The sequence below is a fragment of the Jatropha curcas genome, chromosome 4, assembly GCF_041381405.1.
Source record: "Jatropha curcas cultivar XTBG-Jc1 chromosome 4, XTBG_Jcur_1.0, whole genome shotgun sequence".
NCBI lineage: Eukaryota > Viridiplantae > Streptophyta > Magnoliopsida > Malpighiales > Euphorbiaceae > Jatropha > Jatropha curcas.
In genome coordinates, this window is record NC_143154.1 from 2,543,865 (window position 1) to 2,571,693 (window position 27,829).

At 30.0% G+C, this 27,829-nt stretch overlaps 3 protein-coding genes, 1 long non-coding RNA gene and 1 pseudogene across 4 annotated transcripts; 4 read left to right on the forward strand and 1 right to left on the reverse strand.

Moving 5' to 3' along the window:
• Window positions 1–4,442: 4,442 nt before the first annotated feature.
• Window positions 4,443–7,965, reverse strand: MSRA5 (Peptide methionine sulfoxide reductase family protein). Its single transcript, XM_012210217.4, has 4 exons — window positions 7,520–7,965; window positions 7,327–7,439; window positions 7,092–7,236; window positions 4,443–4,931 (listed from the first exon to the last, which is right to left on the reverse strand). Exons 1-4 carry the CDS (start codon window positions 7,814–7,816, stop codon window positions 4,734–4,736), a joined length of 753 nt encoding a protein of 250 aa, XP_012065607.1. The 5' UTR covers window positions 7,817–7,965; the 3' UTR covers window positions 4,443–4,733.
• Window positions 7,966–10,670: 2,705 nt separating this feature from the next.
• PIN1AT (peptidylprolyl cis/trans isomerase, NIMA-interacting 1) lies at window positions 10,671–13,422 on the forward strand. The gene is made up of 2 exons (XM_012210205.4): window positions 10,671–11,139; window positions 12,913–13,422. Exons 1-2 carry the CDS (start codon window positions 10,905–10,907, stop codon window positions 13,035–13,037), a joined length of 360 nt encoding a protein of 119 aa, XP_012065595.1. The 5' UTR covers window positions 10,671–10,904; the 3' UTR covers window positions 13,038–13,422.
• A 3,727-nt stretch (window positions 13,423–17,149) lies between these two features.
• Window positions 17,150–19,370, forward strand: LOC149496666 (uncharacterized). Its single transcript, XR_016320552.1, has 3 exons — window positions 17,150–17,421; window positions 18,233–18,298; window positions 19,012–19,370. It is a non-coding gene; the product is annotated as an uncharacterized LOC149496666 (long non-coding RNA).
• Window positions 19,371–20,954: 1,584 nt separating this feature from the next.
• Window positions 20,955–21,578, forward strand: LOC105629269 (putative 3-hydroxyisobutyrate dehydrogenase-like 1, mitochondrial pseudogene; annotated as a pseudogene).
• Window positions 21,579–23,008: 1,430 nt separating this feature from the next.
• On the forward strand, window positions 23,009–27,755 carry LOC105628717 (zinc finger CCCH domain-containing protein 6). The gene is made up of 4 exons (XM_012210194.4): window positions 23,009–23,359; window positions 26,114–26,326; window positions 26,432–26,556; window positions 26,642–27,755. The coding sequence occupies exons 1-4, from the start codon at window positions 23,300–23,302 to the stop codon at window positions 27,639–27,641; spliced, it is 1,398 nt and encodes a 465-aa protein (XP_012065584.1). The 5' UTR covers window positions 23,009–23,299; the 3' UTR covers window positions 27,642–27,755.
• The last annotated feature ends 74 nt before the right edge of the window (window positions 27,756–27,829 follow it).

Here is a 27,829-nt window from a genome sequence, read left to right on the forward strand (position 1 = left end):
ATAATATAATATATAAGGTTCAGTATATTAAAATATCTCTAATTTTTCATGTTTATATTATTTAATTTTTCGTCAATTTTATTTTAATTTTGATTTTTTTAGCAATAGCATCCTTAGTTAAAATTAAGGATGAAATTGTAAATAAAAAAATATTTTTATTTCATTTAAAATAATTAATAAAAATAAAACTCTAACTATTCTTTAAATATCAAATTATATTCACATTTAATAGATGATATATTTATATTTTTTTATAAATATAATATTTAAGACGTGTAATTAAAATAATTAAGACTTATTTATTTATTTTTATTAAATGAAGAATAATTATATTATATTATCAATCAAAAAATTACAAAAATTAGAACTTTCCATTCGTAAGATATAGATAATATAAAATAAAGTATGTCAGTAAAAATATTATATTTTATTAATTTAATTTTAAGTCATACTTTGAGATTTTTTAGTAAGTAATAAAAATTCATGTTACTAAATTATTAATTAGCACATTTATTTTCAAAAATTAAAATTTAATATATGCAACATTATCTGCTTATACTAATGAAATTTTTCATAAATTTTTAATGTTTAGGTTGTTTTTATGAAAATTCGGAGATTAAATTATATATATGGCCTTGTTCTAATTGAAATCGTTCGAAGAAGCTGATTTTTAAATCCCGAAGAAAGTCGAGTTGCGAACAAAAAGAAAAGCCTAAAAAAAAAAAAAAAAAAAAAAAAAAGACTATCTGCAAAATATTAACAATGTCTTTCTTTCCCAATTATGCTCCAACCTCACTCTTATAGATATGCTATTACAGATTTTCTGAAGTGAACTCAGACATAGAGTTTACAAGATTGCATTTGCAAAGTAAAACACAGATGGCTTGTTGGACAAAATGGTTTTACCTGAAGTTTTGATAATAACGTTGTCTTAATTGACTTAGAAAAATTTACTGACAATATTTATTTTTCCATTGAAATTTACCGTGCTATCATCATTCTCACTCAATTGCTTGCAATCCCCTTGTTATGGGATTTATTATTGATTAAAAATAAAGACCGAGTTGTTGTTGAGGATTGTAAAACCTTTTTGGCTACCAGATCATATGTTATTTTTAGATGGATTAAGAGTTTCGTATAAGAGTTTATGAATAAGACTGTGTACCTTCATGCTTGTCTGAATATTATAATTCCAAAGAGGGCTTTGAGAAAAAGAATTGGATTTAAGAGAATTAGTAGAAATTTTTAGATAGATTCAGTTTACCATATCAACTATAAATTAACTAATGAAATAAAACCACATCGATAACTTGCTTTTTTCCAGTTCCATGTCAACAACTTTTATCTGTAACCAAACGAAAAACCTGAAAGAATTAACAGAAATAAGTTAGAAAACGTGAAAAGATAAATTATAAAATTAATTGTTTAAAAAATATATTTTTTTTAAAAGATAAATTATTTTTTCAGAATAGGAAACGTTGAAAAAGTGAGGAAAAAAATGAAAATGGGTGCAGAAGAAAAGAAAACGTTATGATAAATAACGTTTATGCTTTACGTCCTAACGAATTAATTGTGAAGGAACCAAGACTCACATGTTAAAACAGTGTGAAGGACACCAAAAACAAGCCACGTATGCATCCCTATCAAAAGATTATGATTAGATTGAGACAGTGAGTTGAAGGGATAACTACTACAACTTTCAAAGTCGTTTTCTGTGTTGCTCAATTCTTCCATGGCGCGCCAATTAATTTCTTCACATCATTCATTTTAATTTGTTCTCATTTGCAATCATTCATCTTTATTTGTTTTTATATGCTGTAGCTCTTCATTTTGTTTCTTTTCAAAAATAACAAAAATATTTTAGAAACTACTCTCTAGTTCCATTAAATTTAATACTTTTATTTTTTTTTCTATTTAAATCACACTTTAAAAAATCAAAACCGTTAGTTTGATCTTCCAAAATCATAATCATGATTCTGTCAGTATTCTCTACAATCAACTAAAGCCATACAGTGGCTACAATCTAACGATTTGGAGTGGATAAAGATTTTCCGTCAAAATTGATTTTGTGCTTGTTTTCGAGTCACTTTTTAAGAGAAATCACTCGGTATATAGACTCATCCAATAAAATAAAATCACATTAATAATTTGATTTTTTCTGATTTCACATTAATAACGTCTATCTCTAGTCATAGGGGAAACTTGAAAGAACTAATGGTTATGATATTTTAAAACAAACTGTTGATGTAGCTTCATTTCATTAGGTGGATTTATAGCTGACGTGATAGGCTCAATCTTTTATCTAAGACTTTCTCCATTTTTAGGCCACGTTCTTCGCTTCAATGGGAAGAAAAGTTTTACCCTTCAATAATGTGGATAAAGGGTGACACAACATGTGTCAAATCGATAGCCAAATCGAACCGTTATTTACGCGTTAAACTCAACTTGACGAGTGACATATTAATTACAAAATAAGCAACGTTTGGTGCATGATAGGATTTTTTGAATGATTGGAACTCTATAGGATTAAACAGGTAAATGTTGGGGTATTTTTAATGAGGATATTTTATAATTTGATTGAATACTAGGATAAGGGTATATTGTAGAAATTATCGTTTAACTAAATTTTTTAATCTAACCAAGATAAAATTTATGAGACGGAAGGAATAAAGAAGAAGAAGAAGAAGAAGAAGAAGAAGAAGGAACACAAAAGTTGCCAGATAAAATTGCTAACGGTTTATTTTATTATCTTCAATACATTCTTTTGATAAAGGTCTATTTCATTGATTGTTGGGTTGGGTTTAAGGACATTGTTTGAAAGTGGGTGAGGTGACACTACTTATATGCTGACATTTTGGACTCTTAAGTCTATGTACTTAAGGGGTACCCTACATTTTTCTCATCTATCGTTCTATCTAATGCTGTCGTCCAGTATAATTCTCTTAAGACCAAGGACTTTAACAAATTCCAATGGGACTAATCAAGAAAAATATCTTCTGACCTACGGGCTGTGGCTCAATTGGCGACATATATTAGACATATGGGAAGAGATTTCATGTGAGATTCGATCTCTTTTAAACGCATCTACAGAGAATGACGAGAAACCTTAACTGTTATTAAATCCTGAGCTAGAGTAAGTGTCTTTGATAATAGAATTCGAATACAAAAAGTTTACACAAAAATATATATATATTATCAATGTCTCCCCAACTTAAAACTCCAATATTTCAACAGTTGATTTTTGGTTGTCTATTTGTTTGGTCTTTGGTATTATTTCATAACATTTTGGATGCAGTTATTAAATGTTTCAATGGTTTATTTTAAATTTTTAAATTTAAATGATTTGTTATGAATTCATAATTCTTAAGTTACATTTAAAAAAAAAAATATTTATGGATTTTCATGTTTGGGCTATGAGTCTTATTTAGGTAAAACTTTCAAATAATAAAATAATAATATTTTCATGGTGAACACTTTGTCACATTTGTAACTTTTCCAAATTAGGTTGGAAGCGAAATAGATTTTTGAAAATGTAAAATTTCAGACAAAATTTTAATTTATTATAATCAATATCATGGAATTGTTAATATAAAAATTCTAAAAACATTACCATGCATTTCAAAATTTGAAAAAAAAAAAAGATATGCTGATAAATTTTATAAAAAAATATTAATTCATATATGATTTCATTTTTTAACGTCTTATAGTACTTGGACTCATTATAGGACAGAACCTTTTTTTTTGACATTATTATAGGACAGAACCTGAATGCCTTTGTTTAACATTACGTATATTTTGATATTGAAATGAGGCAAAAGCAGAGCACAGATCATTCATATTAATCCCACTCTGTTTAAGCAGTTATTTATCGATCATAGCATATTCCTCGAGTTTTTACACTTAGCTCCATCTGTTTTAGGAAAATAACTTAGTAAAATATTTTTTAAGAAAAATATTTTTTAAATTACTTATTTTCTATTGTTTAGTTGTAATATTGAAAATTAATTAAAAATTTTTTAACTCATAAGACTATAATAATAATAATAATAATAATATAAATTTTATATTTTAAAAATTTTATTGTTAAATATGAGAATAATATAAAAAAACAGTAAATTATGAAAGTCACCGGTGACCAGAGATGATAGATGGTGAACGATGAGTGGTGAAAATGACCACCGATAATTAATAAATTAAAAAAATATAGATTTATAAAGTTATAATAAATTTGTCACAGTTCGAAAAATATTTTAAACTCTTGCAAATGGAAATTTAGTTTCCTTTAAAATGACTTAAGTTTTTTTTTACCATTAAAATATTTTCCATTAATTTATTTTTCTGAATGCTCCCAAACAGTGAAAATTTGTGAAAAACGTTTTTCTGCAATTTATTTTACCGCAACAAACGAAGCTTTAATTTCACATTTTCACCAAATTCCTAAGTTCTTAATGTCCAAAACACTGTCTATAATATAAACCAAAAAAAAATCAATTACAATAGCATTTGGGGAAAAAGAATTCCTTTTCCAGGAAGATATGCTTTCATCGCAATATCAGCAACAAAAAGAACCCTAATCTTGTTGAAGGGTATCCAAAACTATATGCTTCTATCATCCATAGCTTATGATCCTCGAATGGGTTGACATACACAACATCCAATAGTGCACTCGACGGACGAGGTCTGTTATTTCGAAGCGTTTTGCTTAAAAAATAAAACTCTACGCCAAATACCAGCTATATTTCTCTCAAAACAGGCCAACCTTTCCTAACAATTTCATTGATCTTTGCTTGTATCTGGTTTTGAATCTTCGGTGGACAGAGCTCTGCTGCATAACCATTTAGTTTTGCTGCTAAACTTGATCTCTCAAGCTCCTCTTCAGGCAAGTTTCCCATCAGCTGAAGAAGAAATGGCCTCCGTTTGAGCTCAAATTTCTGCAGTCACCGAACATTTGAAATTCATCGAAACTTTGGTTCTCTATTTGACATCTATAACTACAACCAATTGTCACGTAAAAGAATGTGATGATCCTTAGTATAACAGTTCTTTTTATTTTAATACAAATTGTTCATCTACTCATCCAAACAAATATTTTCAGTAGCATTTTGTTTACACAGTAATGTCAATATTGAAAAAATTCAATTAACAATGGATTATACTAAAAAGCCAATAAAAAGGCTCATGACCAATAATTAAGATATAATAATTCAGAAAGTGTATAGATTTACGTACAAAATAAGTAACTCCACTTCAAATATACATTTACACAATTGCTATTACCATTAATTATCAAAGAAAAAGAAAAGACTACTGATCCACTTTCACTTCTAGCTAAACTCCTTTAATTCTGACCAACCAAACTATGACTAGCAGTACATTTTAGGCCTCAGCTAGGATTTTGTCAAAAGAACCATTAACTTGCAGCTTGCTAATGGCCTTAACAATATCATGTGTGCATGTATTACAGGATTACAAATAAATCCAACTTGGACTTTTCACACATACCCAATAAAAAAGGGGAAATCCTGGGATTCAAACCCTTAACTCTTCTCTATTCTTCTTCCATCTTCAGCATTTAGAAGTCATTATCCAACTTACTCTGCTTGCCATTTACAGTCCACCACACATATCGGAGTTACTAGTAACTCAGACATCCAAGGCCAAGATCCCAAGATTTAATCCAGCCATTTTATGGATTTCTCTTCCCACTACTAGATCATCTAATAAAATTTGGAGTCATTACCTATGCCAGGATAAGGCAGCTGGGAACAGGATCTACACAGAAAGCTAATACTTACAGCGGCGTAAACTCACAAAACAATTGAGGGAGATAATCAAATCCTAGAATGAGATTCAAAATCTGACACAATCCAGTGTCAAAAAACTGGTAAATCATTAGAAATGCCATAATCCATCACAATTCATCTGACCCAAAGTGCTATTTCTAGAAGTACCTGCTGCACATACTCCTCTTTTCAGCATTCATGCTATTTTAATTCTCTCTTCCCACCTCATTTTGGTTCGACCTCATTTTTCACTTTGCCCCATTCAGTTCCTTTTTGGACTGCCCTGGACTGGGCTTCAAAGAACACAATACATTCTGCCAAGGTCAAAAAGACAAATCCTAGATCATGGACAGCTACTGGATTTTAAACCCATCTTACACCTTGCTGCACTTTAGATCTCTCATAACTATGGACCACACGCACTCGCACGAAACACCAAAATACAAGGATAATATCCCATAAATAACACAAATTCTTCTGAATTCAGGATGTCTGATGTCTTATTGGATAACTCAAATACTCGCATTAGAACTAGGAATTATCAAAATGAAACTATAAAAGAAAAGTGGCAGTATATTTTATGTCCTTTCTGTGTTTACATAATGCATTATTCGTAATGCTGCAAAATTAAAGATTAAAGATAAAGCAGAACTCAGAACTTCATAACTAATAGTCTAATACAAAGTAATAGTTGATTTAATAGTTTCAGCAGAGGATATGATCTATTTTCTAATGCAGTCATTGCCAAAACAAATGTTTTTCTCTTCTTTTGAAGTGTATAAAGAATAAAACATCTTCAAATTATGATTACAGTTTGTATGTGCACAATGAGCAAGTAATTTATCCGAAAAATTGTTACAAGACCCTATTGAAAAAACTGTAATTTCACTTAGAAAACTTTTAAGCTGAATTATACAATTTGTTACTAAACTTACTGCTAAAAGACAGGCCATCCCCTAAAGTTTTATTTAATCCAAATTGGTAACCGAGTTTCTTTTTTAAATATAATTGACAATATCATCACTGAGACAGATTTCTATTTGTTCCAGGAACAATATTGAACAGAAATTTCCAATGTGGCAACTACTTAAATACATGCATGGAAGCCGTATTGCTTTGATGATCAATCTGAAACAAATCAAAGCATTAGGTTGATTATCTAATAGTGCAATCCACTCAAATTTTTCTAACAAACAACATTGAAAATTGAGCTAGGAAAACAATACTGGGGAAGCCTTTTTAAAACTTACAGATAGTAAAACAGCTACAAACTCTAAAAAAAGACAGAGAAAGGAAGACCATAAAAACCTGATGTTCAGGTTCTGCGCCATAAAATGTGACAAGCTGTTGTATTTGAGTAGTGACTATGCTGCTTCTTGACCTTAATTGCTCATGTTCTTTACTAACAGCAGCTAATCTGGACTCCTCGGTTCCATTAGTAAAGATAAGAGACCTACGTAGCATAATGTATCACAATACTCAATTTAAGCATGGACTCTAAGCAATCAAACAACAAATCACCGGTTTTCTTAAATATCTTTACCTGTACTGATTACCCACATCAGGACCTTGGCCAAATACTTGCCTTGAATCATGACTAGACCAGAAAACCTCCAAAAGCTCCCTAAAACTAATAACTTTCGGATCATATTCTACCTGCAAAGAAAGAAAATTGAATTCTTTTTCTTGATCCCAAAACAAAATGGGAAAGGCTAAAATTAGAAGAAGATGAGGACCTGTACGGACTCTGCATGATCACCCAAGCTTCTGAATTCTGGATTGGATTTGGATCCGCCGGAATAGCCCACGGTGGTCCGAACTACTCCATTCAAGCACCCGAATATGGCTTCGGATCTCCAGAAGCTACCGAGAGCGAAGACGGCAATTTTGAGGGGATGATCCGACGAGTCTTCGGTTGGATTAGGGATTTGATCCCCAAACCGGATGGCAACTGCTTGATTGGCCACTGAAATTGTCAATAGCAAGAGTGCTAACAAGCGAGGAGAACTGGCATTCCTTTCTGAGAAAGCCATTTGAGTTTGTCTCAGAGAGACGAAGACAAACGGGACAGAGAGTTTCCGGATCAAGTCGAATAACCATAACCCGAGAGCCGTTTACGACCTTGGTAACGGATGGTCGTTATGCGATTAGAATCGGGTACATGAATCCTCAGCCAACCACGTACGCGGTAATGATTCACGGAAAAACATATCTATACATACAGGTGGAAAGGTCGATATACTCGCTCATCCAACTAAATCAACGAGATTAAAAATTTTTTAATAGAATGAGATTATTTCTAAACGCATATTTAAAAAAAAAAAAAAAAAGAATCGAAATAATTTTTAAAAATTATGGCTTTATTTATTTGGTCTATAATTAAAACTATGAGTATATATATATATTAGTCCTACTCATATATATTAATAGAATGAGATTAATATATATATATATATCCTACTCATATATATTAATAGAATGAGATTAATATATATATATATATATATTAGTCCTACTCATAGTTTTACTTATAGACCAAATAAATAAACCCATAATTTTTAAAAATTATTTCGATTCTATTTTTTTTTTTTAAACATGCGTTTGTTACTATAAATGATTAAATTATAAATAATACTTATCTATTATTCATATTAAGTTATTTAAATCCTAAAATTTTGTCAATATTTTATCTATAATTAATTAGATATAATATTTAAATTGTTTGAAATATACTTTAACTAAAACCTAAACATGATTCATTGAATTTTATAATTATTATCTATAACACAATAATTTAATAATGTAAAACAGATCTTTTAATAATATAGTGAATACAATTTACAAAATAAAATGTATAATAATAAAGCAATTTTCAATCCGCGCAAAGCGGGAGCCTCTGTCTAGTTTCTAAAAAAGCTAAATTGTTTATTGGGGATAAATAATTTGAAATTTAAGAAAAGTGTAATACTACACTATTTAAAAAAATAATAAATTTGAGATAGAAAATGTTTAGATATAAAACATTAAAGATACATTAACAGTTATTAGAGAACATATTTGTTACTTCATAAATTTGAGAGTAAAGATTTATTACAAAGCAATACATTAATACATTAATTGATAATCCATTGTTATTAAACTTTATCATTTTTTAAAAACTAATAATTAATAATAATTATTTAAAGTCATTAATATATTAAATAACCAAATCAAATCAAACCAAATTAAAAATACTAATTCGAAATAAATCCAAACCAAACCAATACATTAAACATTAAATAATCAAGTCAAATCAAATCAAAAACACTAACTCAAAATAAATCCAAAATAAACCAATACATTAATACATTGAATACTCAAATCAAAGCAAACCGAAACACTAATTCAAAATAAATTCAAACTAAATCAAACCAATAGATTAATACATTAAATAATCAAATCAAACTATGCCAAGTGGAATCTTAATTGGATGAATATGCCACATATCAAATTAAAATGCCAAGTGGATATGTCACATGTCAACTTTCTACGCAACAAATGCTTGCTTTATATATATATATATTAGCGTATGCCTGTGCACAGTAAATATCTTTATCTATAATTTTAGAGATATTGTGAAATATTTTAAAATATAACATTTAATTAAAAAACATTTATAATTTAAATTATTTTTAATTTTATATTTGTTAATTTTGTTGAAAATTATTTAAATTAAATAACATTTATTTCAAATTCAAAACATTAGACTAATTATATAAAAATTAATGTCTATAATAAAATTGAAAGAAAAGGAAATATATATTAAAAATCATTGATTTTAATTTATTTTTTAATTAATAAATTTTCTTAGACAATATTAAAAACAATAAAATAAAGTGAACAATAGAAATTCAATCATAGATGTGTATATATATTATTCTTAATGATAATTTCATATACACCGCTTTCTCTTATGATTTATCAAATTTTTCCTAATTTGATAGTGTAATAAAAATTAGAAGAGAAAAAAAATATTAATATCGAAACGAAATTGTATAAAATTGATTGAAATTACAAAAAAAATTGATCTTACCAAACCTCAAATAGCTCTCTCTATTTATAGTCTAGTAATAAGCAATTAATGACAATTCAATGTATTATCATTAAAACTAATAAAAAAAACTATATATAGAAATTTTAAGATAAATAAATATTAAAACGTTTGGATATTCATTATTAATAAAACTATTAATAACTATTTTCACCATTAACCTTCTCTATCATTCTTTTAAATATAAAATTTTCATTTTCATTCGTAATAATAAATGATAACTATAATTGATTATAATGATATTCAATGTTACTATTATAGTGATGTTAATTTAAAAGATAAGTTATTGTACATATTAATATGATAATCAAAACCAAAATTATGATAATTTTTAATTAAAAAATAGGTTATAATATTATAATAATTTAATTATTTAATATATATTAATATGATAATTAAATGACAATTAAGTCCAATATTATGTGATTTTAATTGAGAAATACAGGTTACAATATTATAATAATCATGATTATTTACTAATATGTATTAATTATGATAATTAAATGATAATTGATATCAATATTTATATAATAATAGAAATAATAATTAAATTTTACATATCATCAAAATTTAGGAGTTTTACGTGATATTATAGTGATATTATAATCTTACGTGTCAATTTTTCGGAAAAAAAAAAATTGCGTTATATATATATATATATATATATATATATATATATATATTTTGACTGATTAGGTCTATCATCCAACACAGAATGCCGTGTGGTCATAGCATTCTAATTTATCGACGCGTCCACTTTTGGTTTGTGCTTACTAATCTGATAACTATAAGGCCTAGCGTATAAACACCATCATCCCATAGCTTCATCTTTTTGGTGCAGAAAGCACAGGAAGCTACATTATCTCGAGACCGACGAGACGGAGAACGAAGCTCAAGAATCCCAATCGAAAATATCAGTAAAAATAGAGTCCGATCGAAAGAGAAAGAAGGATTCGATCTCATCTGCAGATCGAATAGTAAAGGAGAAAGAAAGAGAAAGAGAAAGAGAAAAGATCAAAAAGAGAACGAAAATGGCGTCGGCTAATCAGGTGAGAGCATCGCATATACTCATAAAGCACGAAGGCTCTCGAAGAAAGGCCTCTTGGAAGGATCCTGAAGGTCGAGTAATTAAGAACACCACGAGAGAAACCGCCGTCTCGCAGCTCAAAGCTTTCCGCGAAGATATCGTTTGCGGAAAGGCCAAATTTGAGGACATCGCCTCTCGCTTCTCCGACTGCAGCTCCGCTAAACGCGGCGGCGATCTTGGTTAGTTACTTTCCTTTTTTGCTTTAATTATTATAGCAATAGAGTTGAGTGGTTGAAGTTTTCGAAGCTTATTGAGATATTATAATTTGGAGATCTAGAGATTTAGTTTCAATTTTTAAGGTTTTCTGGTTAGATAGTTAGTGGACGATCGTAATTAGGGTTTAATGCCTTAGAACAAGCCATTTGATTAAACTGAATATTGAGTTTATATCTTCAATCAGATTTGGAACTATCTGCTAGTGGCTGGGGATTAATGCTTCTTTCGGTTTTCTGACTTGAAGATGTTTATGGTAGTAAAATTTGTAGCATATGCTGTTCTGTTTAAACAGGCAATAGTCCATGAAATTGCAAACACTTATTAACGTTCGACAGATGTATAAGTTTCAGTGAATGCAATACATAAGCATGCATCTAGGTTACTGTTAGTTTGGAATCTTGCTGATATTACCTCCATTTGTTGGGAATGGAATGTACGTCTCGAGTTTTTCTTTATGGAGATGATAATATTACGATTGCTGGAAATGCTTGGGCGTCGTTAAACTTTTTAAAACAATCCAGAGCACAGCTTTGAATCCCTCTCTTCAATCCAGAATCCTTTTCTTTTTGTTCACTATTCTAGAAGGAAAGGCTGCGGTGTGCTAGTCCACTGGTGGCTAATTAAATTGTGATTAAAGGATGGTTATAGAAATCTTGTTAATTCTATTTATTGTTTTAGTGAACTGAATGGTGTTCTAATTGTGTAAAAAAAGAAGTTGGTGGATTTTCTTTCATGATGCGAATACTTCCTGTGATACTATAGTTGCTGAAAGAAAGAAAAGAGGAGGAGAAAGAGAGAGAGAGAGAGAGAGAGAGAGAGGAATAGAAGCGAGGAATTCTTTAAACTAAATCAGAATAATCATTCTATTATCAAAAGCCAAAAAGTCTATTTATATATTTATAGAGATAATGATTAATAGGATTGGAAATCACAAAGTATCAAATTCTAGACAAATAAAACATAGGCTTTTGGTAAATGGAATTTAGTAACTAGTAGGATAGAAGTTTATTCTTGTATTGGAAAATATAAGTTACATGTAAGGAATTCCCAGAAAAATTATTCTTCCTAAATCAAAAGAGTAGAAGTTCTTTGAATACTAAGGGAGGTAGGGTGGAAATTGAACTTGGGTTTATTTTCGGATTGCAAGATTTATCAGTAATCAGTAGTATCACTAGGTTTTGTCTGTGAGTGAAGGAAGGATAGAAGTTACATAATCTTCATAAACAGAAAAGTTCACATGAGAAATCTAAATTGTTAAAGCTCAGATTCAGATCAAAATACCTTCTACTTTTGGCTTCTGTTGCCTTCCCCTCATCATCAGGCTACATTTCATTGATTAGCAGTTTTGTACTCATGCAATCAGAAAACAAGAAAAATTGAATCTCCTGCACTTCAATGGGAGGGCCCCCACCCATATAGTGATGTGAAACTGAGATTTCTTAGCTGAAAGCTAATGTCTTAGCCAGTAGCCACTTGAGCGGAGACTTAAATGAAGGGCCTGTATTGATATCACATTGCTATTCAGCAAGCCAACAAGATTACTTTAATTTTAGTCCAAAATCTGCTAACTTGTACTTTCTCCACATATTTAAAGTCCTTTACCCGAATATGTTGTACTTTGACCTTTCACATACTTTGGACTACTATATCAGTATGATTCAAATGATTTGATTTTATACAGTGATTGTATTCTTCCATGCTTTGGTCTAAAAAAATGTGAGCAAATATTGTCTCAGGTCCATTTGGCCGGGGTCAGATGCAGAAGCCTTTTGAAGATGCAACATATGCACTTAAGGTCGGGGAGATAAGTGAGATTGTGGATACTGACAGTGGAGTGCACATTGTAATGAGAACCGGTTAACTATAGAACTGGTTGAGTACTTCAAATGCTTGTTCGGTCTACTAGGCAAGCCGGATTGAGTTTGACAACATGGCCTTTTGCTTTCAGTTAGGGTAATAGAACCATATTGTGAGGTTGCATCATGGGTTCTTATTGTGTGACGTTTTTGACTCATCGATGCAGTGTTCCCCAACACTATCCCGAGTCCAGTGCTTGGGTGTATTCTGTGAGAATTTCTGGTTCTGATATGGGATAACTTTGGGGAGACTATAATAAGGGATTCTATTTAAAGCTATGTTTATGTCTATTGTTTTATTTTGGCTGGAATTTATTTGTAACAAGCAAATACATGCTTGTCTTCCACTCCAATTCTACCAATTCTGTGTGGCTTTCTATTTTCCCCTTATATTTTATTTGCCTCTAGTTCACAATAAATATTTTAAATTAATAAACCCTTTAAAAATTAATCTAGATTATAGTTTAATATTTTCTATTTGCCTCTTATAAGTTCTATATGTAAATAATATATATATAGTTTTATTACAACAAAAAGACCCGCTTTTGGGGACGACAATCTCAAAAGTAAGACCAAGCAAAATGAAAACCCAGCTACCAAAATTGAAATATATTCAGCTGCTCCTGTGGAACCAGCTGCAAGCATTCTCGCCGCTGTTTATTCTGCTCTGGATACCCTTTATCTGTATTTTCATACCTAATGTTGGATTTCATCCCGTACTTTTGAGTAATTGTATTTTCATACCCTGATTTATTATTATAGTGCAATTGTACCCTAAAAATAAATTATAACACCCTGCACATGTCGATTTTTTAAAATTGCACCCTAAAAGTAAATTGAATTGGAATTTTGATTAAAACAGTAAAAAAATTGACTCCATAACTAGGGATAAAAACGGAGTGCGTATCAACGAGCTGGATTACAAATTAGGTACTCAAATCCGTTTTAAATTTAAAAATTCATTTGTACTATCTGCACCGTTCTAAACTCAATTATAATTATTCGTTCAAACCCAACCTGTTTAGCATTAAAAATATATATTTTTAATTTTTTTAAATAAAAAGCAAGTAAAAATTATAAAATTATTTATTTTGACTTAATAAAAAATATAATATTAATATTAAATAATTAAAGGATTAATTATAATTAAAAAAGTGTGTATATATACTTTTTTATTTTAAAAAATAATTATTTGAAATATTTTTTGAATATTTATTAAATGGGTAGCGGGTAGTGGGTATTCGCGTCATTAACCTAAATTCGATACAGTAGTAAAAATACTACCCGACCCCATTTTAAACCCGTTTATTCATTATTCAAACCCGTTGAAATCGGATCGGATCGAAGAGGGTACCCGCCAGGTCGGGTTAAATTGCTATCTCTACCTGTACCCATATCTATTTAAAATTTTACTATTTGTATCTATTTTAAACCCGTTTAAATATCATTTAAGTATCCATATCCGAACCTGTTTAAATTTTTACTATCTGTATCCCTCCAAAGTCCATTTAAAGTACCCTCATGTAGGTTGATACCCACGAATCTTAAACTATCTAAATATGAACTTATTTAAAATACAACTTTTACTAATAATAGATAGAATACCTACGGGTTACCACTACCAAACCCGTTTAATATAACAGGTAACGGTAACATTTAATATAACAGATACAATCCCCTCGCCCTATCTGTTTCCGTTATTGGTAGTAAATTCATTATCCGTATCCATCTCAAACTCATTTATAATTATCTATATCTTTTTTTAATAAAATACTTGCACCGCCTTCCATCCCTATTCATAACAAATCCAAATATTTAAACAATAAACTAGTGTTCAAGAACGTACATCGTTGTTAATCGTTGGATATATCCGTTAGAATGATTATTTATAATTTATGTTTTTATATACTTTTTATAAACCTTTACAAAGAGAATATAAAAATTCAATATTTTTAGTTATAATTATTACATGTATAAAAATAGATGCAAACCACTATCATACATAGTTATAATTATTTGATGAAAAATTTTAATAATTTTTTACAATAGATTTTTTGACAAAATAGAACAATTAGAAAGTTAAAAATAAATAACCATTTGATTCAAGATCTCGCCATATATAAAAATAAATATATATTAGTAATCAAATTCAAAAATTTTTTTTGTGATAGTATACCAAAATAAAAAACAAAATCAAAAGTTAAAATTAGTACATCAGCCGTTAATAACAATAAAATGAGAAATTTTCGATATAGCAATAGCAAACAAACTCTTGATAGTAGAGAGTTTTCAATAAATTATTGATAATAAAAGGAAAAAAATTCTTGATAGTAGCCAAATAAAATATAGTTGTTTGATAGATTAAATTTTCAATTGAGTTATAATTTAAATATTTATCCTTTATTATCATAATAATAGATGTAATATTAAAATCAAAGTATAATAAACTTTTAAACTAAAAATGTACAACAACTTAAAAAAAAAAAAAGAAGGGTTAAATGTTAAAAAAATTACAATCATGATTTAAATAGTTTTTTTAAAAAATTAATAAATTTATACTAATTGAAAATTGATCAAGAAATTTACTTAACAAATTACAGATAAAATAATTAATACCTTCAAGAGAATGATAAGACAAAAAATAACTAATAATATTAACAAAGCAAACAAAAGGAAATATGAGAAAAAGAAAATAATTTCAATTTAAAATATAAATTTAATTATTTTTAGATTTTTAATCTAAAATAATTAAGTAATTTTGTAATAAAACTATAAATATAATTGATTTAATATTGGATTCAATCTAAACTTCAACAATAGGATTTCCATTCCTAATTAAGATTGGATAGAATTTTTCGGTTACCATTTCTAATATATATTTGATTTGATATTAATAAAAGATATATATAGAGAGAAAGTTTAGATTATACTTACCGCAAGAACAAGACATAATTGGAGACTCAATAATTCCAAATTAGCAAAACTTGATGTAATAATTCTTAATAATCAAAAGCAACAAATTAGTTATAGTCGAGAATAATAAATTCTTGATAGTCAAAACTAAAAAGCAATTAAAACCAAACATATATATAGTGGTATGATAGGACAAAATTTTAACTGGAATAGTATTAAAAGCCAAATTTCTAATTAGAATGGGATTAAATTTATAATATTAATATAATAAAAATAATAAATTGATATCATAATTAGAATAAGATCAAAGTCAAATTTCTAATTAGAATGAGATTAAATTTATAATATTAACAAAAAAGAGCTACGGATTAATAAATTTAATATCTTATATTATAATATATTTAAATTATAAGATATTAAATTATAGTATTTTTCTATGTATAGAAATTCTAAAAGTTTCCTAATTAGAATACGACTCAATTATTTTTAGTGATATTTTTAATTAATCAACTAATAAAATATCAATAAAATTAAGAGTTTTCTAATTATAATAAGACTAAATTAGTCTGCAGGAACGTTTTGAAACTCAATGTTCCCCCTTATTCGCGTGCGCGCGCGCGCGCACACATATATATATATAGGAATTCCTATACATGCAAAAAAATTATGATTTATTATATTATAATTGAAATATTTAAATTTCCATTGCTATCTTACTTCCCTTAAAACTAAAAAAATGAAAAAAAGATATTATCTTGACAAATATTATTTTTGCAATCTAAATCAAATTTAAATTTTTATAAATAAAATATAAAATAAAAGGAGGAAGAAAAGAGAAAAGAAGTGCAAGCATACAAAGGATGTGGCGAAAAAGAGATATGTACTAAAAAATAGGCTGATTTTTGGTTATAACTTTAGAAAGAAAAAAAAGTTCGTTGCTAACCCGTTTGTAGAACTGAAACGATTCGAATTTTTATTTTCAAAGATTTTCCAATTAAATTTAATGAATCGACAGCCTGGAAATTAATATTAATATTTTAGTGCAAATACTGTGAGAAACCGGATCAAAAACCGATTGAAAAAGCTGAAAACCAGTTAAAAATTGATGATTTGGGCCAAATCGAATCGAACCAAACCGGTTCGACCCAAACCATCTAGAAAATTCCTTTTTTTTTATATCCAGCGCTGCACCTTCATTTCTCACCCACCATTTCTGCGCCACCTCCAGCCCACCACCGCACCACCACCTCCTCCTCCTTTCTTCCTTTTCTTCTTTCTTTCTTTCTTTTCTTTTCTTTTCTTTTCTTTTCTTTTCTTCTCCATCCTTCTTCCCTGCATCTATCTCTGTGTGACTGGCGAGAAACAGCAGATCCACTGCGCGCCGCCCAGCCCTCGCCGCCTCTCTCCACACCGCCAGTCGACCTCCGGCCACCAGCCCCATTTCCGGTTAATCGAATTCCGGCAACAATATATTAGGTATAATTTAGTTTTAGTGAATGAAATTAATTGTTTGTAGGTAATTTATTTAGTTAAGTTAGTGTTCTTGAATTTATTTAGTTAATTTATTTAGTTAATTGATTTAGTTTAGTTAGTTTAATTTTATTAATTTTAGTCGATTTAGTTAATGTTAGTAATATTAGTTAATTAAATTAATTTTATTATTTGAAGTTAATTAATTTAGTAATATTAGTTAATGAAATTAATTTTATTACTTGTAGTCAATTAGTTTAGTTAAGTTAATGTTAGTAATGCTAGTTAATTAAATTAATTTTATTATTTGTAGTTAAGTAATTTGGTTAATTTAATTTGATAATTGTGAGTAGTTAACAGTTTTATAATTTTAGTATTGATTTAATTAAGGTAGTTTAAATATAATGTTATTGTAATGAATAATTTGGATTGTGTGGTGATGTTGAGATTGAAGGAGGATGGGAAAATGTTGTTTGATTAATTGCCCGACGGATGGGCCGTATGGATTGAATATTTGTGAAATTGTTGATATTTTAACAGGTAGATAGTCCAATTTTTAGGGGAGATGCTGCCGAAATTTCGGTAGAAAAATAAAATAAATCTTGGTAGAAACTAAAATAGGAAATAAAATATATTTCAGACGAAAACAAATAAAATAGAGTTAGAAAAATAAAAATTTTAGTACAGAAAAGAAATTAAATATCGAGATTTATTTACGTAGAAAAAAAATGTAGAATATAAAATAAAATTCTTAGAGTGGTAAAGAAATATTGTCTGATAGAATTATTTTCTTTTGTGTCGTTCTAACTTTGCGTAGATCGCCCGGGTCCATCTAGTGCTCCTCCAGGACAGAATCAAAGCTAGAACTTCGCTCTCCATCACTGTGAGTAATAATAAATAATGCATGTCAACACTGCATTTGCATAACATTACATTTTTATATATTTACATATTGTATTTTCTCATATATATTATGTTATGATCACTATAATTATACTTATGCATAATTGTGCATTTGGATGAAATTGGTGTATTTTGATAAATGAATTGTTTGATTATTTGTGTTGTGTATATACTGTGCTCTGTTTGTGTGGAGTTGGGATGAAGTGGGTCACCATGGGTTTGTGAGGACGGTCGATAAATATGGATCCTGATGAACTGATGAAAATGGACCGTCGGCCGGGTAAATGGGAGATCGGCGCCCCCGTGTGCACCTGATGAATTGATGAAATGATGTTGATGATATGGAAAAGAAAAGAGAGAATGTAAAATAAAATATTGAGAGGACTGGTCAAGTGAGGATTAGACCGGTCGGCCAGATATGGGGGATTGGCTCCCCGGGTGCACATGTTTGAGAGGATGGGCTGTTTGAGAGGACGGCTCGTCGAGGGTTTAGGTGACGCCACTGACTAATTTCCACGTGATGTGATTATTTGAAGGTGATATTATTTGTGGGTGCTGATGTAATGTCATATGATTGACTGTTGTGTGTTCATTCAGTATACTAGGGTGCATTTTGCTTGACTGTATGTGGTGTGTATTATTTATTATTATTCACTGAGTTGCAAAACTCACCCCCCCCAACAAACCTCCCAGGTACTAGGAAGCAGCTGATTCGACTGAAGCTCTGCAATCTTCTCCGCAGAGTTACAAATGTAAACTTTATATTCATGTTATTTAATTTTGGATGTATAAATTATTCTGTTATCAGATTATTTTTGGACTCCGCAGTTATAGAGTTGTGTATTAATATTGGACTTATTGTTAGCACTACACTATAAATTAAATATTATGTAATTAGCTGCAGGTGAACCAGTAAGCCCATAACGTGATTATAATTTATTGTGAATAGGCCCTGGTTATACATTATGTGTTATTTGAGTTTGGGCCAGATGTTTGTATATGGGTTTACTGTTTTGATGAAATTGGAAAAGATAGGTAGACATATTGGATAATTTAGGCTTACTACGGGCCTCGGGGGCTTTAAGCTTACCTGAGCTCTAGTGCCGGTCCGGCCCATGGAAACGGGTCGCGACAAGAACCAACTATCAGCCATGGAAGAAAAAATCAATTTACCTTATAACTTTAGAAATGGACAAAAATTCCGTTGCTAACACGTTGTAGAACCCTTTGTCAACTTTTAGCAATGGAAAAATAATGAAACTAGATTTATAAATTAATAAAAATAATATGAGTAAGGAAACTAATATAATCAATCTATTTAAAAATTATTATATAATTTTAATCAATAAATAAAATTAAAATTTTTCTAATTAAAAGGGCCATCTCTTTAAGATATTTTATGATAATGTTATTCATGAGGAAAAACTTATAAGCTTATAATTAGTCATGATTACTAAACAATTACAATTAATCTATAAATTTAAATTATAAGAACTATAAATAAAAGCTATTTTACTAATTTATAAATAGAGAGAGAGTTAGTGTTATATTTACCGCAAGAAGAAGACATGATTGCAAACTCAATAATTTCAAATTAATAAAAGCTTGATGTAACAATTTTTAATAGTCAAAAGCAAAAAAATTTTAATAGTCAAAAGCAATAATTCTTGATAGCCAAAAGCAATTAAAACTAAGCATATATATACTGGTATGATAGGACAAATTCCTAATTAGAATGAGATTAAATTTATAATATTAATATAATAAAAATGATAAATTGATATAATAACTAGAATAAGATTAGTAATAATATTTTTGTCAATTCATAAACTTAGAAGAGGTGTTTTAGAAACCCAATGTTTCCCCTCATTTGTATTTTTATATATATTATAAATAGATAGATTATAGATAATTAAATCAAATGTAATTATTCACATAATACGTAAAAAAAATCAAGATTTTTTTTTGATTTTAAAATTAAAACTATTTTAATATAAAAAAAAAAGAATTAGATACCAATTCAAGGTTACACTTCCTAGAATGCAAAATAAATATGGTGATTCTTTTATTATTGCCGTTGTATCCATTATTTAATTTCCTACAATGGGAGAAAAATAGTAAGCTGAAGGATAAAAGAGATAAAATGGTGAATTCTTTCTTTTAATTCAAATATTATGTATTGCATTTAACTGAGTTTGGATTGGCTATGGAGTCTAGTTTTATATTATTTTAAAGAAAAATTACTATTTTGCTCTTGTATTTTGACCAAATTAACAATTTGGTGCATGTATTTTAATCAAATTATTATGACATTTTTAACGGCGGCTCCATCTCACGGTATAGTCTTTTAATCCAAAAAGCGCTGATTTTCTGTTAAAAAAAAAAAAAAAAAACAAAACACTCATATTATGGGACCCAGAGTGCAAAAACCCATATTGCAAAATCCCAAACTTGCCTCTCCCTATCGCAAAAGCAGCGATCTCCCTCTCATCCCCTCCGATTGATCTTCCAACCTCTAAATGGTCGACAAAAGGTGGTTATTTGAACTTTAGGCGCTGGTAATCACATCACTGACCTTTCTTTCATTGACCGAAATCCTTACAGCGAATCGAGGCTTTCCTTCATGCAGTGCCACCATGCCTTTTGATTTACTTCGGCGTGTTTTGGTTTTGTATCTACAACACTGCTCAGTGGCCACTAACACCGAGTTTGTCAGCTTATCAAACACTCGCATTGGCTCGATTGACATTAGAGTTATGGGCCGCTCCGTGTATGCTCACCTAGCTGGCTACACTCATCGTCTTCACTCGGACCCTCTCTAACGCCCAACCTCTCGTTCACACTGGGGCCAACCTTGCTCAATCTCTTATTGTCGTTGCCTCTCAATCTAATGTCATTTTTTCCACCGTCGGCTTTCCTTTCCACATCCGTCAAGTCCTACTGGATTCCACCATTGGAGCTCTCCAAAGTCTTCGCATTGGTGGAATTCTTGTTGCATGACCACATTCGATCCCTTCCTCGCCTCAGAGATTTCTGATGTGGCATTTGCCAAAAATTACCACTCCATTGATGCTCCAGTTTCTAGAGGTGACCGTGGTGATAAGAACAAAACCCATGCAATATTTGCAGGAGGGGATAAAGTAGTCATTGATCGCTTGAATCCCCTGTTTGTTCTCATGGGAAAGGTTAATTACATGGGTGCTCCTGGCAAAGGCCAATTGGCGAAGCTAACAAATCAAATTGCCATATCCTCTCACTAGCAGGCTACCAATTAGCTCAGTAGGCAAGTCTATGCTTCAATCGTGAAGGTGTTGTTGTTGATTCTATTAGGTTGGTCCAAAGCAAGATTTTGTTATTTGTGGGAACCATAATATGAATTTTTTGGTCTTTTTGTGCAAAATTAACAGAAAATCAACACTTTTAGACAGAAAAATTATATTACGAGACAGAATCAAACGTTAGAGATATCATAATAATTTGATCCGTGGACGAAATTGTTAATTTGATCAAAACATAAGGACGAAATAATTATTTCCCTTATTTTAATTATAATTACAACCTTAATTTATTTTTAGGGAGTTGCACCAAATCAATAAATTCACCGTGTTGCAGTTTAATTTTAGGATCTAAGTGAACTCTAAAAACAAATTAAGATGAATTGTAACTAAATTGATACAAAAGTCGATTTAAAATGAAATCACAGCTATTTAAAAAGTTGACTATGAAATTGATAGTTAAACTTATATTCTCAATTTAAATGCCATTAACAATCCAAACGCTACTCCAATTCCCACATCACCTTTTCTGCTTCATCTGTCTACAGCTCGACCATCTTTCCTTCCACTTTCCTCACTACCTCCCCAAAAGCCTGCAATTTTGCTGCCTTTGCCACCTCATTCTTTAACTCTCCAGCAATCCAATTTTAAATTGTATCTAATTTAATAAATAAAATATTATTTTTTTACTCAATTTAATCTTTTTTTTCAAATCAGATTCTTTTTTCCACCACCATTGTTTATAAATAAGTAAATATTTATATTTATTTATAAAAATATTAAAATAAAAAATAACATGTTCATCTTAAAAACAAAATGCTTTTATTTATTTATATAATATTTACAACAATTAATGATTTTCTAAAAATAAAATGACACCTAATGAATAATATATTTTGACAAGAGATCTAATTTAAGTATAAATAAAATTCAATGTTTAAAAATGGGGAAAATAAAAACTTAAACTAATAGTCTTATGCTTATAATTAACTAATTTATTATTTTACTCGGATTTTTGTGAATTTAAATTCATAAGCAATATTAGTTAGAGTATTGTTAAACGATGAGTTTTTTATTATTTAACTATAAGAGAGTACAAATCTAGCGAAAATAATATTTTATTTATTAAATTAGATATAATTTAAAATTATTATGTTATTGGAAAGTTAAAAATTTAAAATATTAGAAAAAAAAGTTAGATTTAAAATGGTCCATAAAATTTGAAATTTTTTTAATGATTTTGTCTCATATTCTATGTAGTTTAGTTGAACGGCCAAATTTGTGAACAGAATAGACACAGACACACCAAATAATTTCCTAGTCACCGCATGAATCGGCAGACCAGCGCCGCAGCCTTCTATTTAGTCAACATGACGTGAGCTGTTACATGTTCAAAAAGGAAGAGGAGTCGATAAATAAATAAAAGCCAAAAATAAATAAATAAACTAAGATAAAGTTCTCCTTTCTAGGGTTTCCTTCTCCTTTTAAATCTCTCTGCTTCCTCTTGCTGAGCCGTCTTCCATTCAACCTCTTAAGCTCTGTTCATAGAGTATATAAAAGAAATTGATTAAAATCTTTTGGATTTTAAACCTTCTTCAAGTTGTTTTTTTTTCAAAAATTTTTTTTGAAATCTATCGATTTTTCTTATTTTAGATCTGATTGATTGATTAATTAGAGGTTTTAAGAGAGATCTGAAACTATAAGATATGAAGCGATCGAGGAAATCGAACAGGGTAACGTGGGCTGCAGGTGTTAATCTTTGTCAGGTATAGCTGTGTTAATCTTCGATCAAAATTTAGTTTTTCTTAAGCTTTTGTTTTTTGTTCCTCTTTTTCCCTTAAACGGAAGGCTTAATAATGATTATTTGATGAGATTCATTATTGACTGCGAACTTTTTTTTTTTTTTTTTGTTAATTATTGGATCTGATTTTAGATTAGGGAAGTTAATCAATAGAAAATCTTATATTTTATTTAAATGAAAAATTTATTGAAAGGGGTAAAGAAATCTAAATCTCAGCACCAAATTCCACCGTTCGATTTAGAGAGCTTGAGTGAATTGAACGGCGAGAATGGTGCAACAGAGTGCTTTCATCTGCCTGTATGTGTGAATCAATAACTGTGCTGTTGCTTTTGCACATTCGCAACATAACATGCAGGCAGGAAATTTGATTCAAGTTCCTTAAAATTTTTCCCTAATTTTTGTTTACCAAATGTCAGATTTATAAGATTCTGAATAATAATGTTTAAAGATTTATGAGGATTTTAATTAAACAAAGTTGGTTATTGTATTAGGGAAGATTACAAAGAAATTTAAATTAATTTGCGAGGATTTTAATACAAAATTGATTAGTGATTATTGTATTAGGTAACATTATAAAGAAATTTAAATTATTGATTAATTGATTAATGATTGTTGTATTAGTTAATTACAGAGAAATTTAATTTCCTGAGGGATATTAATTTAATTGATAAGATCCCTTTTACGCTTTTGAAGAAATCATTCAAATTATGCTTGAAAATTGAGTTCTTTATATGATACCTAATTAAAAAAAAAAAAAGAAAAGATTGAGGTAAATCTTTGATAAGAAATTCAAAGTAACTAAATTTAAATGGTAAATTCTCCTTTCATTTCCTTATTTGTGTCTGAAATAAGTTATTCAGTTTTCTTAAATTTAATGAAATATCTTGTGACAGTATATAATGGAAAAAATGCAAAGAATATCAAGATAAAAAGAAATATCATATTAAAGGAATAAAGAAAAATAAAGAAAGTGAAAGGGAAATTTTTTTTTTGAAAAAGGAGTCAAGAAACACATATTAAATATTTTTAACCGATAATTTATAAGTCATATAAAATTTAATAATTCGAACTGAAGACTGACTGTAAGGACAAATTAGGTGAAATTTGGACAATATTGGGACCAAACATAAGCATGCATTCCTCAGTTTCAAATGTAATTAGGCCCTTCTTTTGTGATGCATCTCCTATTGCATCACAATTCCAGTTCTTTGTATCTAGCGTTCATTTAGCCATCTTATCCTGGCGTGTAAAAGCCAATCAATAATTGTTTGGTTCCCTAATTTCTTTTGGATTTTGGTTTGAGTTTAAAATGGATTTAATATAGCTATGAACTAATTTTTCACCTCATATTTGGTGTTGGAGAATATTAATGGGATTTAAAATACAAGTTTTGACTTGTCAACAAAAAAATTAATTGAAAACAACCAATAGAGATGTCATTGATAGAGTACTAGTATTTTATTGTCATAATTTGATGTAGTAGTTTTCTTTTAATTTTCCATTTTAAACTTTAGCAAGTAATCTTTGGAGAAACTTAGATGATAGGTAGAAAAATGTGAGAAGTTCCTTCAACATGTGAACCTGGAATTCTATTGCTTTCTCATGCAATGCAGATGATTTTGGGTATTATCTGTGAGCTTTTATTGAAGTTTGTTCTTAGACATTGAAATGTTAAGCTCAGTTTCAGCTGTGAAGTTCTAATTCTTCTGGAATTTAATTGTTGTGTTTAGTTCAGTACAAGCTAAAAAAATTTTATCTTGAGATTTATGACATTAGCAAGATGGTGGGGAATTGGGAAGTTTGTGAAGAATAGAACATCTGAAAAGCTTTTTTGATGTATAAGTTGATTAAGGGACTACTGCTTGGTAGTTGGCGCTATAGTGAAGGTCATTGATTCACAGTAGGAAGTAGAAAGTTCCAACTATATTAGCTACTATAAAATGATTACTAAATTCCAAAATAAACATGTGCTGAGAAATGAATAATTCATGCCTTGTCCAGAGGCTTTTGTTTGTAGCAGTTGCATTTTAGGTTTACTGATAGTTTGAATATATTTTGCAGCAGGTGGATGTAAGTTCATTTAGGTGCTTACTATGTGCCAGATTCTTTTGATTATGAATTATGTTTATATCCTATGCATCTTTTTTACCAACAAAAATATTCTGTACCACTGAGGCGCTTCTCATTAATCGTAAAAAATTGTTATTCAACAATCGGAGGATATTGTTTCTTTGGCTGTAGTATAGTTTTCTTAGGATATACTGTTCTCAATCTTTTTTCACTTGTCAGAAATCACTCTTTGTTTGTTTTGTCATATTTTGTTGCTTTGGTGTTGAAATTTAGTGGTTTGGAATTTATATTGCCTTGAAACTCTTGAGTTGTCAAAGATGTGTCGATCATATGTAGAATTAGGATCTATTGCAATGCTTCCATATGATGGGAACTTAATTTTTTGTTTTTTCTTTTTATCTGATTTATGCTTATTTCATGTCAATTTGCTCTCATCTTTTTGGGGCATGATGCGATTGTTGGTGGTTTGTATGGAATTTTAGTATGGAATTTTTATTTGTTCACTGAACTCCTAATTTTTATAGTCCAATAGCTGTATATATTTGGAGTAGTTCCTGTTCCTTTCAGGTTTTATTGAGCAATTCTGCAATAGATTGTTCTTGCTGTGATTGACTAATCTTACTAGTGGATTTTGTCTGACTTTGAATAGGTAAAGCTCTTTCTAACTGAGGATTCCCCTTCAAAAGTTGGTACGCAAGCTCAAGATAACCTTCAGAAAAAACCATCATGGGTACTGCATCATTCAAATGCAGATGAATTCAATGATCTCCCCCCTGGTTTTGAAGGGTGTCACACTTTGAAGAATCCTTTAAAAGTGGAATCATCCCTCATCCCTACAATTCAATGGAAGAGTCCTCCCAAAGTAAGAGAGCGCTCAGATATGTATAACATTTGAATTACCATCCAGTTTTAATTGAGTTCTAAATTAAATGTTGTTCTTGCTGTTGTCTTGTTTGTTTTGAAACAGCTTGTTCTCAGTTATGACTGGCACGTTGGAGCAGGTGAAGAAAGCCTAGAGGCAAAGGCTCAAAAACTGAGGGAAATGAGAGTGCTTGAAGCAGTTTTTCCACGCCCTTCTGCTATTCCTCCTGGGTAAAAATTTTTTAATCCGAGTAATTTATTGTGCTAATAATGGGTCTTCATTTAACTAAAAACTCACACATCCTTTTCCATATAGCCCGTCTATTTCATTGGACATAGAAGAGGAATATTACGATGATAGATTGACTCCCATCATTCCTCTCATTCCCATCGAGGAAGAGGCAGCTGGAGAAATATCTGATTCATCAGCACCAGTGAACAATTTATCAAAATCTCCGGCTATATTACCAACAAGACTCCCAAATTCTGCAGCGCATAACATTCCTGAACTAGAACCACGTACGAGCAAAAAACGAACTCACGGAGTATCACCTGATACAGGTGCTGATTTAATGGCTGCTGCTTCTGCTGCAGCTACTGCTTTAATGAAAAGCATGGAGGATGGGAGCCAGATTGACACTGATTTACTCATTAAAATCTTAAGTGACCCAAAAATGATTGAGAAATTGATCAATAACAAGAAACCACCTCTTAGCCCGGCTAGTTCACCTACCGATGGCAATTTGCATAATATATTTGCAGGGTTGAAACCGATACCAAAACCAGTTGCAAGATCAACTTCCTTGCCTACCGTACTTTCTTCCCCGATACCGGGCAGTCTGCAGCCTCCATCTACCCTTAGTGAGGTGCAACCAACAGGAACTAGAATGCCAAGCCAACCCATGACTCGACCTGTGGTAGCAAATTTGGTGCAATCTAAAGCAAACAGCTTTCTGGCCCAGCCAGTGATGGCTCCAAAGCCTATACCTAATGTGATGCCACCACCTTTAGGAGTGATGCCAGTAAAGGACGTGAACTACATTAAAAATCTCATTAGGGAACATGGATCTGAAAAGAAGGACCAAAATTATAATAAAATTCAAAACTTGGGCTTTGCACAAAATTTGAAACTGAGAGAAGAAAAGCCCAAGTTTCAAAAGCCTTGCATGTATTACAATACTCCTAGGGGTTGCAGGAATGGCTCCAATTGTCTTTTCCGACACGACTCGTCGTTTCAGTTTCAAACTGGTGGCTCTATAGAGGCCCCAGGTGCAAAGAGAATTAAATTGAGTGGTGAGATCACTGGGAGGTCGTAGGTAAGAATAGTTTGCTTTAATTTGGCATGAGGATGTAAATAGGAAGTTTGAGCACTCTAGAGAGAATTTGAAATTCTTTTATTTAATGGTTACAAATTTGGTTTTTTAGTGCCACGTTTATCGAACGTGTGTTCAACTTTAAAAGCTTTTATGTTAAAAAAATAATTTAATAATTAAATTTTATATTA